The sequence below is a fragment of the Cydia amplana genome, chromosome 6, assembly GCF_948474715.1.
Source record: "Cydia amplana chromosome 6, ilCydAmpl1.1, whole genome shotgun sequence".
In the NCBI taxonomy this organism is placed as follows: Eukaryota; Metazoa; Arthropoda; class Insecta; order Lepidoptera; family Tortricidae; genus Cydia; species Cydia amplana.
The window spans coordinates 14,154,166-14,171,141 of NC_086074.1; the positions used below are offsets into that span (position 1 = coordinate 14,154,166).

The window sequence follows — 16,976 nt, forward strand, 5'->3', positions numbered from 1 at the left end:
GATGTCGGCACAGCGCTTCGTTTTTCCAAGAGCAAGTCCGCAGCCCGTTCCTATTAATTCTGTTGTTGACATCTTGACGTCGGCCCCGGCTCCAAGGGTTTTGTTTGGACAACTTTACTATCTCTGTCTGCTAAAGTTATTAATGAAGACGTCGAGACAAGGCGAATAGAAACAGATGGAATGGGGAAAGATAAATGTGGCAACTTTCAACAGCTTTGATGAGACGAAAACGCTCATGCTGTGAAAACTGGCTGAGAATAAAAGAACGACGATCAAAGAGGTGAGATTAATAGGTGTGAAGAGTGGGATAATATATAATTATCAAATTATCCGCTCCTAAAAACGTAACGCATTAATTAGCAGTAAACTATACGAGAAGTTTATAAAAGTAATACGTTGACCATGGATGGAGGGTAGAAACGGGACCTGTGAGACTGTTAGACAGTGAATCTTCTGTACCTAGTACTATTATTTATTCTGTGACGGAGTTTCTTATCGGACGGTATGGACTAGTGAATGGCTAGGCTAAAAAAGTGTAAGATTTTTCCGTCACCACCCTTTCTTCACATCGTTCTAACCGAGTGTTCCATGAGGAAACATGAGAGGAGAGAACGCTTTTTCGTCAGGAAAATTATAAGGAAATCCTGTGTCATCAAAGTCCCACAAATTTCAAAAACACTCATGTTAACTCGTACAAATTGCACATTGTGCATTCATTATACGAAGGCAATAAATTATGCATCCAGAAAATGCAGTTGGCACTCCGCGCCCCATACCTACCCATACAGGCATATGCACAAACATGTCCGTCATGTAAATTATTCAAATTATTCACCATTGCGAAATTAAATAAAGAGCGAAACAAAAACTCTCAATTTTACCGCCCCACCCGACCAGAGCGAAGGGCGCGACACCCCTAGCAATCAATTTTATCCCCCTTCTTTAACTATCGACCGTCCCTTTCTAGCAGCTAAACGAATCGTATAGTTGTTCTTATCTAAAATACGATTTAAAGGGCGCGAAGAACTCCGAGCAATGCCTCGGGCTACGTTGCGAGTTTTCAAGAGAGAATTTTTGTGACGCTTAACAAAGATAATTTTACACTCGCATTTAAGAGCCCTGCACTCTAAAGTCCTAAATATAAGGTTGAAATTACAGTTGATACAATTTTGGTAATAGCCGAAGATATTATTGTGATTTAAGATTGATTTAGAAATCCAAATCGTATAGATGAGTGGATGATTGCTTCGCGAAGACTCCTCGGAATGGAAAATCGGAATCGGTTGGGAAATGTAATAAATGTTAAGGGGTTGGTGAAGTGACAAATAGATAACTTATAGAAGCAAATATTTATATAATGGAAGAAATGCGATGAGTGTTTACGAGGGACGAAATACCTATCGATGCGAGATATTAATATTAAATAAAAATAAATAAACATTGGGTTTTAAAACAAATCTCAAAACCTTATGCCTAAAATTTTCACAGAAAGAAGTATTCAATATTGTTTTCCTTCGTTAACCCACAGAAAAAGGCCACTTAGTCCCTGAAGAATGAGTGCGTTCTAAGCAAGTTTTAAGTTTCTACATATTTTAATGTTAACTCTATTTCCTCAGCACCCGCAAGTTACCATTTATATATGGATCAAGAGATCCAATACCCATTTACCTCTTCCTATTTTTCCTTTCACCGTTGAATTTATTTATGTTCTGGATCCAAAAGGAAGGGAGAGTCCCTTCCTTTTAGCGCTGTACTTGATGAACTCGACGTCCGCATTAAAATGTTTCCTTTTTCATTTCTCGAAATCTTCAGCTACTACTTAGACACCTTTTGCGTTAGATTCCGACATTTTCTACTCCACTTCACGTGATCATTAGCTACTCTATTACTGACATAATAGAATATTGGTTCGCTTTCCGACGATTTATTTTCTACTTTGCACGATTTTCAACAATTTTCTTTGAGCCCGAAATGTTTCTATTTCGTCCCACATCTTTGGCGTCCTTTATTGCCGATCATCACAAGTAAACCTTTCAAATTTATTCATTCATGATTCCATCACGTAATCTTTTTGCTCGCTTCTCAATTAATCAAATAAGCCCACTACATTTCTACATAGAACGTGACATGGATTGTGAATTCACAAATTTACACATTCAGATACAAAAACCCATATTCATAACAATTAAGTATGTTTCCGTCGTTATCATATAAGGCTTGATTGCAGTTAAGTGGTCGAAACCTTAAGCAAAATGTGAGGCCAGTCGCCATACCGGTTTAAGTAGGCATAAGTATTGCCATTCATTAAAATACCAGGCTTCTTAGGTAGATCGAAATTCTTATTGCAATTTAATGGAAATATGGCGAATATTCGTACCTGAAACAACGCATAGCGATCTTTGTGGTATAATATACGGGACCTATAAGTCCATAAATTAATAAGCATGGCACAGCGACTTTGTTAGTAGAAAAAGGTGGCAAATTTTAAAAAAATTAGGCGCAAAGTGATGATCTCCCGTGGAAAATTTTAATTTCATGGCTTTTTCTTTTGCTACCTACATTTGAATGCCGGTATTTTGAAGCCTAGCTTTTGCTGATTTTTTAGCCTGGCTGACTTTTGGGCAACAGTAGATATTTTATGTCCGATTTATGAAGTCGTCTTTCACCCTTCGCAGGACCACGAAGCTCACTGTCATGAGTGTCCAGTTCCACAGAGAGCAAAACTGGTCGTCGAGGACCGGAATCTCTTTTGCTGCCCGAACGGCACGCGGAGACGCCATAAAACAACCATCACATTAGTTGAAAAAAAAAAAGTTTTATTTATTGCTTGTTGCTGACTACTTGCGGAGTACTAGTACTTACCTAATGCCAGTTGCAACTAAGTTTTTAAACACAGAATCCGTTGGGAGATTTACCTACTTTATATTGCGCCGTGTTCCGTAAAATGTTTGCGACACCTAGGTACGTTAACGACTACAACATTTATGATTTGATTTGATTGATTTTTAAAATGCCTCGTGCTTGTGTCTTATAAAAAACACTAGCATCTATGTGCATTTATTTACTGCCGAGTTGTGGGCACTACGAGTATGGCATGTGATGGGAAAACTAAGAGCGATAATCGCGATACTTAGTAACTCGTCATAAAACCAGTATTATCACAGGCGGATCCGGCTGGAGTACGCGTAATGCAAGTTACTTACCTACTTATAGATTTGAAAGAAGTTTCAACTCAAAAGAAATAAATTCACAACACAAACAAACGTATGAAAATTTTGAAATTCCGAACAAGCTGCTACGCGAGGCAAAATTATTCAGGAATGTCGTACAGAGGCGCGCGGTGAGGTGAGGCGAGTAGGGCCGAGCACCGCGCCACCTCGACCGACACGCAAGCGATCTCTTCTACCAGGCGCCCAGAAACTACCAAGAGCTCTCCACGTCTCCCCCACGAGCCCTATCTCGCTTGCACCACTTACAATACCCACGCAATAAAACAAGACAAACAGCCGTCTCGTACTCCATCCGCAGAGGAAACCGTGTCATGCCATATTGAAATAGGGTTCTTTCTACGTTCTACGCTGGATGTTTTTAATGAACCCCTCGCTACGAAAATGGAAGTAGGTAATGGCTCCCGAAGCACGTGAAGAATTCGTCATGTATTTTGTAAATTTATGTTATCCTAATAGTGGCGATGCTTAAGGATCAATTTGGCATGGTTGAAATTCCTTTTTTGGAGTATGAATGAGAATGGATTTGGTCTTTGGAACTATCGGTAGAGTTGTTTTTGGATAAAAAATAAAGTGGAGAAAATTATACAGCGGAATGGTTGTCAGTATTGTGCCGGTTTTTATCGAGTCGTTCGGCGGAGATTCTTGAAATTGCGTCGTCGCCATAAAATTACGCGATTAGCGATTCACATTAAATTGGAATCGTTTTAATGTTCTGCCACGGCATTCCACCGATAATTTAATGTCAGGAAGTTGCGTTGCTCAATTTCCTACAGCACTGATCATGTAATAATAAGAAGTAGGTAAGTAGGCTAAGAGAGTTAGACCAAGATATTAGAAAAGTCTGCAACGATTTTGATAGCACACGCAGTGCAAGTGTTATTTATACGTCATAATTTCATAGAAGTTTGACGTTTAAAGTAAAACTTGCCCTTCGTGTGCTATCAAAACCGTTGCAGACTTTTCTTGGTCTAACTCTAGACTCTAGGTATCTAATTAGGGAGTACTTAATTGTATTTTTAACCTAATTACTTCAAAAAACGGAGGTTCAACAACAACAACAGAGTAAAATAAATAAATACAAGGGGGCAAAACTGTTGTTAAACCGCTCGTAATTGATATTCGTAACCCGAGCAAGCGAAATATTCCAAAATGGAATAGGCCCCCGAGTCAAACACAACCATTTTCACCACACCAACCAGAAGAAAATATTAACTGTAAGCTTTTTTTAAGTGCTTAGTTTAGTTAAGTGACCCACTTTTGGGCAAAGGCCTCTCTTGCACCCTTCGTAAGATCTCAAACAAAATCAAATCCAAATGAACGTCATTAAATATTTATCATTCAAAATTATCATTTAAAAGTCAAATCTAGCAGCAAACATAAGGAAACAACTCAAATATTTGCATCTGATTACTTTGCCTCACATGTGGATAAAATGCAACTTTCTTATCAGTTTTTAAACAATCAAGAGAGCCTTTACCAGCTGGTGTGGTCAAATAGTTATTTGTTTTACAAGGGGGCAAAATTGGTGTTTATCAGCTCGTGCTAATATTGATACCCGAGCAAGCGAATGATTCCAAATTTGAAAAATTCGAAAAATGGAATCTTGAGCGTTGCGGGGGTTTCGAGTTTCAAAGGGTTAAAGAAAATCTGTCACCGAGTGAAACACAAAATGTTAACCCGAAGAAAATATTAACTGTAAGATATCAAACAAAAAGAAACCAAATAAAATCCAAATGAATGTTATTCAAAAGTTAATTCAACCAACAAACCTAAAAAAACAACTCAAAATTTGCATTTGATTACTTTGCCTCACATGTGAATAAAATACAACTTTGCTACCGGTTTTTGAACAATCTAGAGAGCTTTACCAGTTGGTGTGGTGAAAATTTTTTTTTTTCAAAATCTGGTTCGTGCAAAGGAAAATAAGAGAAGAGAGGATTCAATAACTGATAATCGTGACAAGAATATTGTATATTTTATTAATACAGTAAAATAACCATACGAAAAGAACGAAAAAGTCACGCAAAATGGCTGCGGCTGCGGTACCGAAAGAAGATGGCGCGTGCCGCGATTCAGCGGGCACTGGTACTAGGAGCGCATAAACTAAAGAAGCAGTCGAGTGCTCGCCCTAACCTTTTACGCTGCACTTTAACATAATTCCACGCTGCATTAAACTTTATTTGTATTGAGAGTAGGTTGGCTTTTAATTGCGGTCAGGATATGTTATTATCGCGAGGGAATGTATAGAATAGCTGCTAGTGCATTATGGTCGCCGGGTGAGCAGCGCGCATTGCGCAACTCCCCAGACACACGACGTGTCCGCACGTTCCCCATAAGACTATGTAAATAAACTATGTGGTACGTTATATACAGTACGGAAATAGTGGCAATAGATTAGATTGACTAATAAAGATGTGTTATTAAATGTTTGCGCGAGGAAGGTCAGCACTAGGTGTTATTCCGTTCCTATTATCACTATCAGATTGGTTTTGAATTCATGTTTTGTTTGTTAGACGGAATTTATTACAGTGGCGGAAATAATAACTGTACGGTTACCAATGTTACCATCAGTACGGTTACCATCAGTTTGTTATTGACATAAACGCCGTCGAGAACGTAATTTACTTTCTATACATCCCGTTTGCACTAATATGCGAGTGCAAGCGAGATGTATAGAAAGTAAATTACGTTCTCGACGGCGTTTATGTCAGTGACAAACTGATGGTAACCGTACAGTTTGTCACTGACATAAACGCCGTCGAGAACGTAATTTACTTTCTATACATCTCGCTCGCACTCGCATATTGGTGCAAACGGTACTGTTGTTTACAGTTTACACGTTCTCCAATTGTCGGGATGTTTTTGAAGTGAAAACTTCTTTAGCGGCGCTGGGCACTTTTTGAGGTGGGGTGGGGAAAAAATGATAAACTCGAGACAGCGTAAGGCGATGACGTGACCGTAAGGGGCGTAAGGCGATCACGTGACCGTAAGCCCCATAATTTAAATGTTATTTAAATCAATAAAGAAAAACTCAATGTTATTTGACATTTATGTTGCGGACTCCTTTTCAAGACTCTTTACCTATGTTCAAATCAAAAAAAGTGTGATCTTATTTGAGAATGATAATAATATATAATAAATAAATAGAATACCTCCGCTAAACGTATGTATCGTGTTACCGGGCGTCGGTAACATAGTGAGGTGAGTTTTCACTTCTATCGGCACTCCCTGAGTGCAACCGTTGTTGCTTGTTTTTTAAGTATCTATGTGTTCCCATTTCTTTTTGTAGGGAATTAGGGATATTCTTTTTAGGCTGTTGTAATTGTAATGTATCGGATCAGAATGCTAGGCGACGAAAGTGGCGGATGAAAGAAGAGTGCACGCAGCGGAAATGAGAATGTTGAGATCACAGAACATATTAAAGAGGTTAGAACGGCTATCGCGCGCAGTTAGTATCGGAACCGGTGTCGCCGCTCGTTCCTCTCCACATTTCCACATTTCTCGCGCAACGGTAGTAAAAACTTGTGTGCCTGGTGAATGGATACGCCTCCTTTAGACAGATTTGATGTCTGGCTTCTTAATCTGAACGTTATTGTGGCGCAAAAGGCATGTTTACGTTTTTCGGTCAGCGCGGGCGAGTACTAGCATGCGAGCGTTTGCTCATAACCGGCGGCGACACGTACCCTGCTCGCATCGCCATTCTACTTGTTCTGTGGTTGAGATGGTTGTGTGTAGTGACGAGAAAGGATCGGATGAGTATATAAGGGGAAGTTTGAAAGCAGCACCGGTAACTGAGAAGATGAGGAGTAGTTGGTTAACATGGTATGGACATGGCCATATAGGCAAAATAATGTTAGGGATGAATGTTGATATGGACAGAGAGCGGATGGAAGACCCAAAAAACGATGGATGGATTGTGTCAAATAGGATATGAGAAATAAAGGAGTGAGTGCTGAAGTGACGCAAGATAGAGGAGAATGGAAGAGAAAAACATGTTGTGCGGACCCCACATAACGAGGGAAAAGGGCAGGAGGAAGAAAATTCTTTTTCACCTCAGCAGCTCGAACAAGGGTACTTTGCTACTTAAAAACAGTGAGCAAAATCGCATTTTGCTCACTGAGTGGGACAAAATGAGCAAAATTCGATTTTGCTCACTCAGTGGGACAAAATGAGCAAAATTCGATTTTGCTCACTCAGTGAGCAAAATGCGATTTTGCTCACGGTTTTTAAGTAGCAAAGTACCCTTGTTCGAGCTGCTGAGGTGAAAATTGAATTGTTGGTATATCTTAAGAAACCATGAGTGAATAGAGGTAAGTGATGAAGAAGGAATACATTTTCGGGTTCTCTAATATGTTCTCACTGCTGAGGTGAAAAGTTTTGTGAACTACACGAGATCAAAGTTATTTACATCTCGTACGCTTTTGAGTCCCTTACAACGCTCAAGATTCTAAATCTTTCGCTTGCACGGGACTCAAAATAAGCACTCGAAGAAATATCAAACTTTGATCTCTTGTTGTACAAATAACTATTAAGTGTCCTTTTTGTTTGAAAAGGTCATCAGATTCTGATGGACAATGGGATCGAGGGAACTCTTCAAATACATTTTATAAGCACAAGTATCACTACATACGAGGGGCGTTCAATAAAAAGTGAGAATGAGTATGTTATATACAACTTTTATTAAATGTTATTTTATTTTTCGACATAGTCACCTTTTAGCATAATACACTTAGTATATCTTTTTTCTAAACTTAAAATTCCATTTCTAAAAAAGGTTTCATCTTGGGTACTTAAAAAATCTTGTACTGCAGCGACTACCGCGTCGTCGTCTTCAAATTTCTTGCCTCTCAGGTATTCCTTCAATCTCGGAAATAGGTAGAAATCACTAGGGGCGAGGTCTGGTGAATACGGAGGATGCTTAAGGATATCGAACCCAGCATCACGTATTGCAGCCATTGCAACGGCGGACTTGTGTGCCGGTGCATTGTATTTCTGTAATTAATATTTCAATTATGTAATTATGTAATTATGTAATTTTATTTTTTACCTATTTCTGAATTTTATTGTACCATTGTAGTTTTAATATTTTATTGACAGTATTAGTTAATGTGTGCTCATCCGGTTTGTCTGTGTTTTGTGACTCTGTATTATTTATTAACAATAGTCTTAAGTTATGCTTTAATTGTAAATATACACTAACACTTTTATGGGCTTTGCCTGAAATAAATGATTTTATTATTATTATTATTATTGTCCTGATGGAACAAGACAATTTTCGAGAGTTTACCTCGCCGTTTTTCACGGATCTCATTGCGCAATGTTGCTATTTGTTTGGCATATAAAGAGCCCGTAATAGTGGCTCCATGCTCGAGATACTCAATCATTACGACCCCTTTACCATCCCAAAAAACAGAGCCCATGACCTTACCGGCAGATGGGCCCACCTTGAATTTCTTCGGAGTTGGAGATGATGGCCTTTTCCATGTCATAGACTGCAGTTTCGTTTCAGGGTCGTAATGATGGAGCCATGTTTCGTCCATTGTTATAAATCGCGCCAAAAAAAGTTCCCGGTCTTGCTGTATCAGGTCCAAACCTTCTTGACAAATCTCGACTCTAGTTTGTTTTTGCGTGTCAGTATACATTCTGGGTACCCAACGCGCTGATACCTTTTTCATACCCAAGCGTTCATGTAAAATATTATGCACGCTCCCCGTTGAAATCTTTACATTTTCAGCAATAAAACGAACCGTGACACGACGATCCGCCAAAACTAAGTTTTCGACTTTTTTCACAATTTCTTCAGTTACTGCTGTAGTAGGGCGTCCGGAGCGGGGGTCATCCATGGTCGATGTTCTTCCACGTCTAAATTCGTCGCACCAACGTGCGACTGTCGAATACGGAGGAGCATTAGACCTTAAAGTGCCCCGTAAATCTAAATTGACTTGGTCCGTAGAAAATTTTTTCAAACACAAGTATTTGATAACGGCGCGCAGTTCAATTTTCTCCATTTTCGCTAACGTACTCAATAGCATCGCAAAGAAATCGCCGTATTTTTTTTTAAACAAAGTACAGTTCCTTTTTTTTTCATGGCAATCAGCTAGGTAGATTAGCTTTTCCGGCCAGTATTTACTTTCCTAATATTTAAAGAGTTTGCATCTCATTCTCATTATATATTGAACGCCCCTCGTAGTATAAAACAAAGTCGCTTCCCGCTGTCTGTCTGTATATGCTTAGATCTTTAAAACTACGCAACGGATTTTGATGCGGTTTTTTTTTAAATAGATAGAGTGATTCAAGAGGAAGGTTTATGTATATTTGTTAACCCGTGCGAAGCCGGGGCGGGTCGCTAGTAAATAATAAAATATGATAGTGATTTGGCTAGTTTTATTTTATGTATATGTATTAAACTCGTGCATTCCTTCTTGGAAAGAGGCATTTAGCTAATTGCAACTGTTGATGATGAAATTGAAAAAAAAAAACTATATGTCAATATTTTCAAAATGCTTTATTAGGCTTAGATATGAGGATATTAGGTATACCTACCTAATTTGAGGTTATTTTACAAAAAAATGTTGGTCGGTATTGTATCTGGAGAAGCCCAAACTTGGTCAATTTTGAAAATTATTTTTTCTACTCCCGTACTTTTATTTGTCATTTAAAGGGTCGTGCACACACCTTTAAACCCCTCTCTTATAGTTGTCATGACAAGTCTTTAGTCTATTCCCCAAAAAAGTATTTGTGCATACACGCAGTATCTTTTTGGCACTTTTACTTTTTTTTTTACTTCGTGTAATCACCACTTAAAAAATATTGTATGGAATACATTGTTGCCAACCTAATTTTAATTGTCATTTCTGACAGATGAGTGAACCATAGACATGTTTTGGTTAATCATCATCATCATCATCAGTTTTCATCTTTATAGGGCTGTATCTCCTAAACCGTGCGTCGTAGCGCAAAAATAATCAAATTTTCGTTCCCCTTTGAAACCCGTAAGAAATATTTAAAAAACACAAAAAACTAAAAAATAAAATAAAAAAAAGAAAGAAAAATGTTTATGGGTTGTAATCTCCTAAACCGTGCGTCGTAGCGCAAAAATAATAAAATGTTCATTCCTCTGTAAGAAACCACTAATTAATATTAAAAAAAAAAACAAAAAAGAAATAAAAAAAAAAAACAAAAAAAAACTTTATAATGCTGTATCTCCTAAACCGTGCGTCGTAGCGCAAAAATAATCAAATTTTCGTTCCCCTTTGAAACTCGTAAGTAATATTTAAAAAACACAAAAAACTAAAAAAAAATTAAAAAAAAAGAAAGAAAAATGTTTATGGGTTGTATCTCCTAAACCGTGCGTCGTAGCGCAAAAATATTAAAATGTTCATTCCTCTGTAAGAAGCCCCTAATTAATATTTAAAAAAAACACAAAAGAGAAATAAAAAGAATACAAAAAAAATACTTTATAATGCTGTATCTCCTAAACCGTGCGTCGTAGCGCAAAAATAATCAAATTTTCGTTCCCCTTTGAATCCCGTAATTAATATTTAAAAAACACGAAAAACAAAAAAAAATAAAAAAAATAAAGAAAAATGTTTATGGGTTGTATCTCCTAAACCGTGCGTCGTAGCGCAAAAATAATAAAATGTTCATTCCTCTGTAAGAAACCCCATATATATATATAGGGCTGTATCTCCTAAACCGTGCATCGTAGCGCAAAAATAATAAAATTTTCGTTCCCCTTAAGAATCCCACGCACTGAACAACCTATCATATTAGGAAATTAAACAATCATCATCATCCATTTTTATTATTATTTCATTGCATTTCAAAGTAAGTGCTTGGTCGTAGAAAAAGTATTGTATGCAACGTTGTTTAACTGAGTCAAAAAATACTCGTGGCGTCTTTATTAACAATTTTCGGCTTCGCCTCAAATTGTTACTCACGCCACTCGCCTTTTTTGACCCCTCTTAAACAACGGTTGCATAAAATACTATTTATTACTTACTTATATGCAATTTAAAAAAAAATGACTGAATTGTAATGATATGATATATTTTTAGAACCGACTCAGAAAGCATCTTCTAAAAATTTTTTTTTATTCCATAAGTACTTACAAAAAAGATGACGTGTTACCTCCTCTCGTTTTATTTATTTTTTATTGATGCTTCGGGTAAAATTGATTCAAATGTCCTAAAGATCAATCGTACCGCTTTTTATACCTTTAACACCATTTGCAGCATTTTACTGTATTTCGCGGTGTACCTACCGTCAGCGCTATAGGTAATATAACTCCAGGTTGGACATATTTTTTCAAATACATTTCTGATGATGGGATCCATTAGGAATAGATGGAATTCCTCAAATCTTATAAGCATACATATGCCTAGGAAACTTTGTAGTTTCATCAACAAACCAAGCATTCGCATTCAATAAATTGCCTATTGACTGCTGATGAAAACCAACGGAACTCTTCAACGTCACTTATTTCACGTTTGGCGATTTGTCTAGGGTAGGGTAACCTTAAAAAAACGGGTTGTGTGCATTTCCAACAATCGGTTTCAGCTATGAAAATTTATTCTCTTTGTCATAGTTTAAAAAAACCAATAACAAAGATTTTTCTTTGTCTGACCTTTGGTATGCTTAGGAGCAGATCTGCTGTGTTTATTATTATTGCTTATGTAATAGAACATTCTTTGCTACGCTACGGGCCACCGTTTACGAGTTATTTACAAAAAGCAATGAAAAGGGAACTTTAAAACCCCCGGTACTTTTAGTATGTTGTTTAATATAGGTACCATTCCCTATAACTATGCCAAAATACGCGACTACATCACTACACGAATTATTTCCCCAGATTGGCAATTTTTGGTTTTCGTTTGGTGTACTACATTAAATGACGTTTTTTTTAGCGGAGCATATAAAAGGCTAATTAGGTAATATGTATAGTTTTTTTACTTCTATTGTTGCCTACGGATAATGTGTCAGAAAGAAAGATAAATTCTACAGTGAAGGGCTGCGTCTGGGTTTTCCCGGATTTGTCCTACTTTTGCAGGGTCATGTTCGGAAGGAACCCGGAATCCGGATGGCTGTTTTTAAAGCGTCCGGGTAGATGGGCGTTTTTTTTTGTTGTTCCCTACACTTTTTTTTTCAAATTTGGGATTTTTTATGTTATTTCTACTCAGAATCACGAGCTCTTTCTATCCTAATAGGAGAAAAAAAGTGTCCCAAAATTTCCATACATTTTTCGATCTTTCCATTCCGCGACCGCCATACAAAGTCTATGAAAAATGGTGACGTAATGGAAATAAAAACCTTAGGACACTTTTTTTCTCCTATTAGGATAGAAAGAGCTCGTGATTCTGAGTACAAATAACATAAAAAATCCCAAATTGGAAAAAAAAAAGTGTAGGGGACAACAAAAAAAAAACGCCCAGATAGGGCCCGGTTATTTTTCTTGACAGACAAGTGTTCTTATTGAAAATGTGTATCGTGTCCGGGGAAAGACAGCGATTGAAATGAAACCCGGACGTTTAACTTAGCGTCGGCAGCGTAGGTGATATTAATGGCAGTCTTAGGTCCTAAAGCATAAGTTTTGGAGGACCTGACGCGAATTTCTTTTCTTTACCTTTATTTCTGACGTTGTCGCAGATGGCCGCGATGTCTTACGGCCTGGCCACGACATTGCGCGATTGGCTTCGGCTAAGGCGTCAACAATAGGTTGGAGCGAAAGACAGCGATCGGACTTTTCGTTTCCACCTATGGTTTTCGCCTTTATTAGTCAAAGCCAGTCGCGCAATGTCGTGGCCTGGCCGTTAGCAACGTCAAAGTAATGATAGGATAGTAAGTAGGTTTTAACTTACCCGACGAATCTAATGAAAAAGTTAAGGGTAGACATTACAAATTCAAACCCTCATAGTCTCCATACAAACGTATGTACCTAGTCCCCGTTTTCCTCCCTGGATTGATTGAATGATTGTTTTAAGTAAGTACACCATCACAATTTTAAGAGCCTGGCTCTTGTCGGTGGAGTAATCGCCATTCCGTTCTTCTCTCTACCACTGGTTTGAGCTCCTGAATCTCCTGATACGTCACAACATTGATTTTCTCTTTAGCTTGGTCCAAAAACGCACGTCACGGCCTTCCTCTGCTTTAAGTATGTATGTATGTTTTATTTAAGACTCAAACATTGTATAAGTAGTTTTACCGCTTGTATTGTACCTATTGCCTGGTACCATTTCAAGTGCTACTTATGCATACATTGGGTAGATAATGTAGATATTGCTAAAATTCACATTTTAGCTACAAAGTAAAAACTACAAGACTATAGCAAGAACAAAACCAATTTTTTTTTAGCAAATGAGCCATTCCTCCCGTAATATTCCGTATCCAGTTTATTCAACGTCCATAACGAGCTAAATAAGCTTAACCGATAACCCTATAAGCAGTAAACCGCGATAAAAACACAGCAAAATTTAATTGAATTTACTCTGAATGTGAATTCATAAAAGGAATGAAACGCGTAAAGCGAAACAAAAACCACTGTGTACGATTGCGTCAGCACTTGAAAATTAATCGCTCGGCTCTCGACAGCTCTCTACCTATTCTCACACATTCACAATCTCTTACAAAACAACGAATGTCCAGATTATCAAGACCCACGCCGATATCAAATGGGGCCCCTTTATCCTATACAATATAAATACACAGAGGGGGGCATAATAGCTCAACTCGACTGGTGTTGCTACGTGGGCTCGATTAATCTCCTCGGATATTCTGTGCTCCTAGTAAGCTGCGCACATTGTGGCAGGTTGCGACCATGCCGATGGGGCTACGGGCTCGGCTGTTGCCGCATTGATGACACGTGGGCCGCGTCGGGCCCTCTCGGCCGGAATGGACCACCCTTGAGCGCCAGACCGAGTAGGACGGTGTCGTATGGCGCTGCGCTGCCAAGTCCGATCGCTTCTTATTTCGATATGGCAACATTGCAAAAAAGGTAAACAGTTTTGTTAATTTGTTTTTTATTTAATATTAAAATTACTTAATAAAACAATTCAATTAATTATCAGAGGCTATTGTAGTATCAACAGTTAATTTGTCCAATCTAGCTTGATATATGACGTCCGAAATTAGTTTCTCCGCTAAAATTCTCTGCATATGTGATAGCTCCTTGAGTTGGAATCCAACGGTTCGTCCGAATGCCTCTGCCTCGTTGTTGATGATGTAAGATTGTGGTAGTCCCGTGTGTTCCTGTTCCTGTTCCAGTATTTCTGGTTCCAGGTATTCTTCTTCGTTCTGAAGTTGTTCTACATACATGTTGTTGGAAGAGTTGTGCATTATTTTCGGTCGTTTTGGTTTAGTTTCCTCTTCATCCGAGTCTACAGTAAGTTGTATATCCTAAAATTGAAAAGTTGATTAATATTTTAGCTGATCTATTAACATTTTTTGACGTACAAATAAATGTAGTTTGAGATAACAGCAGATTAGAAGTTATAAGCTAATGCTAGTATTGCTAAAATGCAATGAAACCAACAATAAGGAATGCCTGAATACTATATGTCAGATGGTGGCTGTAATATTTCATACGATAAAAGTAACAGAGATAAGCTGATTCTTATAATTTGGCAAATAAAGTACCTATCCGCAGAAAATGGCGGCAAATTGAAAGCTACAGATCGGTCCGGGTACCTACTTATTTAATATTTCGCGCCTGTCTCTACTTACACTTTCATTGGTTTACCAGACTTATGTAAAGTCAGACAGACAGTTAAACAAACAAACTTTTAACTTTAGGGTTTTTGTAAAACAGTGAATTTCCATTCTTAATCGCGGGTCGCGGCGCGATGTGGAGTCGATTTTCACAGACAGCGAATCGACTCCACACTCGCGTTCGCGGCTTCGCCCGCGATTAACGCACATAGTCTGAGGGCCTACCGCGAACCACGTTCGACGTGTTGCCTCCCTGTCACACTTACGTATGAATTTACAAGTGCGACAGAGAGGCAACACGTCGAACGTGGTTCGCGGTAGGCCCTCTGGAGAGGGGGCTTTACAATAGTGACGATCGTTCGGAATATGATTTTGACAGTTGAAATTTTAAATGTAAAGGAATATTGCATAGAAGGTAGGATCCTATAGAAGTGGTATACGCGTGCCTCCGTGAGGGACAAAACATAGGCAATGCGACACTATGATTGGTCTAATTTATTTGTTGCCCACCATAATCCATGGTAGGGAATAAAAAAAAAGTGAGACTGTGACAAGGACAAACAATAATAGCGCTTTCGCTGCTACTCCTACTGAAAAATACATAAGACATAAGACTATCCCGTTCGGTCATTTCCCCCCACCCCTCATGCCTGATCCAGTTAAAATACTAGATTCATGGAATATTGCAATAAAATCAGATAGGTATATTCATAAAAAGGTAAGTTATTAAGTTACCTGGTAACTATCATCGTAGGTGGATTCGTTTTTGAACTCCTGTTGTTCATCGTCTTCTTCTTGCTCTTGCTCCTCGTGTAGGAATGTCAATAGGTTGTAGTACCAGAGATGCGGTTTGTAATGGCCGCCACGAAATCTACTCATAAGCACCTGAAATTAGAATAATAATCAATTATTTCCTTTTACAACGATCAGGCCGCGGACTGGAGGCAAGCGGCCGTGAACTGAAACCTAATAAAGGCTTCCACAGACGTTGCAACAAATGGCATGCGATTTTAGATAAATTGCTGGCTTATAGCCAAAACAGACTACCGCACCGCACCGAGGTCGCGGTGCGGTGCGGTAGTCTATTATAAGTAGGAACAAAAAATTCAATAAATCGACCAAAGGACGCAATGTATATTCAAATCGCATGCGATTATTGGTGACGTTTGGAGAGGCCGTTACAGTTACACTAATGAAAGTTTAATCTAAATTAATTATCTTTTACTACGTTCAAGTACTAGACAATAACGCATAATAAAATGGGTTCATAAATGTGAATATAGGTACCTTTTTACGCTCGCGTCGGTATGCACACCGCATATGTTCAATTTTCTTCTTAACATCAACCACCGTGCCATTTTCGTGGTACAACTTATACTTCTCCAAGAGCTCTTCGTACGCAGTGTCGCGTGCTTCTCTATTTGCATAGTGCATGTGCTTTTGGTCCCAAAGGCACGGGAATGTTTTGTATAATTTTAGAAATTCTTGCAGAATGTTTCTTTCGCGGAGCATGACGCGTACGTTCGACCCGGACATGGTGCGGGGACCGACTGGCGGCGTCATCCGGCCGACGGGCGCGCGGTCGGGCGGACGCCGCGCTCCCTCTCTCGCGTTACGCGAGTGAGAGAGACGGGGGATCGTGCGCAGACAGCTGCGAGGGGCGAGGATTATTATTACGCCGTACGAACAACAGTGACCTTATCCGTCGGATTGCGTGTTCTGAATTCGTTGTGTTTTATGTTGTTGAAAACACGTTCACATCTTTTTATCATTATAGGACAGGCTCATCTAAACGTCCTGACAATACTGTGGGATTTATATACCTACCTAATAATAAATACTTGTGACAACGTCATGGTGACACTAATAACAGATAAGTTATTTAAAAAAAAGTCAGGTCCGATTATACTATGTACATATTGTTTTTCTTCCCACTTAAGTATATCTATCTACATCTTGTAAAATGTAAAAAAAAATATGGAATGTATAGGTAGTGACACTGTATAAAAGTAGGTATTATTCATAATTTATATTTTACATTTC

At 38.5% G+C, this 16,976-nt stretch overlaps 1 protein-coding gene across 1 annotated transcript; it reads right to left on the bottom strand.

Annotated features, from left to right (window-relative positions):
* Nucleotides 1–14,247: 14,247 nt before the first annotated feature.
* On the bottom strand, nucleotides 14,248–16,687 carry LOC134649261 (uncharacterized). Its single transcript, XM_063503983.1, has 3 exons — nucleotides 16,221–16,687; nucleotides 15,669–15,818; nucleotides 14,248–14,621 (listed from the first exon to the last, which is right to left on the bottom strand). The coding sequence occupies exons 1-3, from the start codon at nucleotides 16,494–16,496 to the stop codon at nucleotides 14,283–14,285; spliced, it is 765 nt and encodes a 254-aa protein (XP_063360053.1). The 5' UTR covers nucleotides 16,497–16,687; the 3' UTR covers nucleotides 14,248–14,282.
* Between the last annotated feature and the right edge of the window lie 289 nt (nucleotides 16,688–16,976).

Bases quoted from the DNA above. Each gene is read 5' to 3' on its own strand.
- LOC134649261 (XM_063503983.1), bottom strand. From the start codon at position 16,496: ATGACGCCGCCAGTCGGTCCCCGCACCATGTCCGGGTCGAACGTACGC. The intron at 15,819-16,220 runs GTACCTATATTC...TTCTAATTTCAG, and splicing joins ACCGACGCGAGCGTAAAAAG to GTGCTTATGAGTAGATTTCG. The intron at 14,622-15,668 runs GTAACTTAATAA...TTTCAATTTTAG, and splicing joins CCTACGATGATAGTTACCAG to GATATACAACTTACTGTAGA.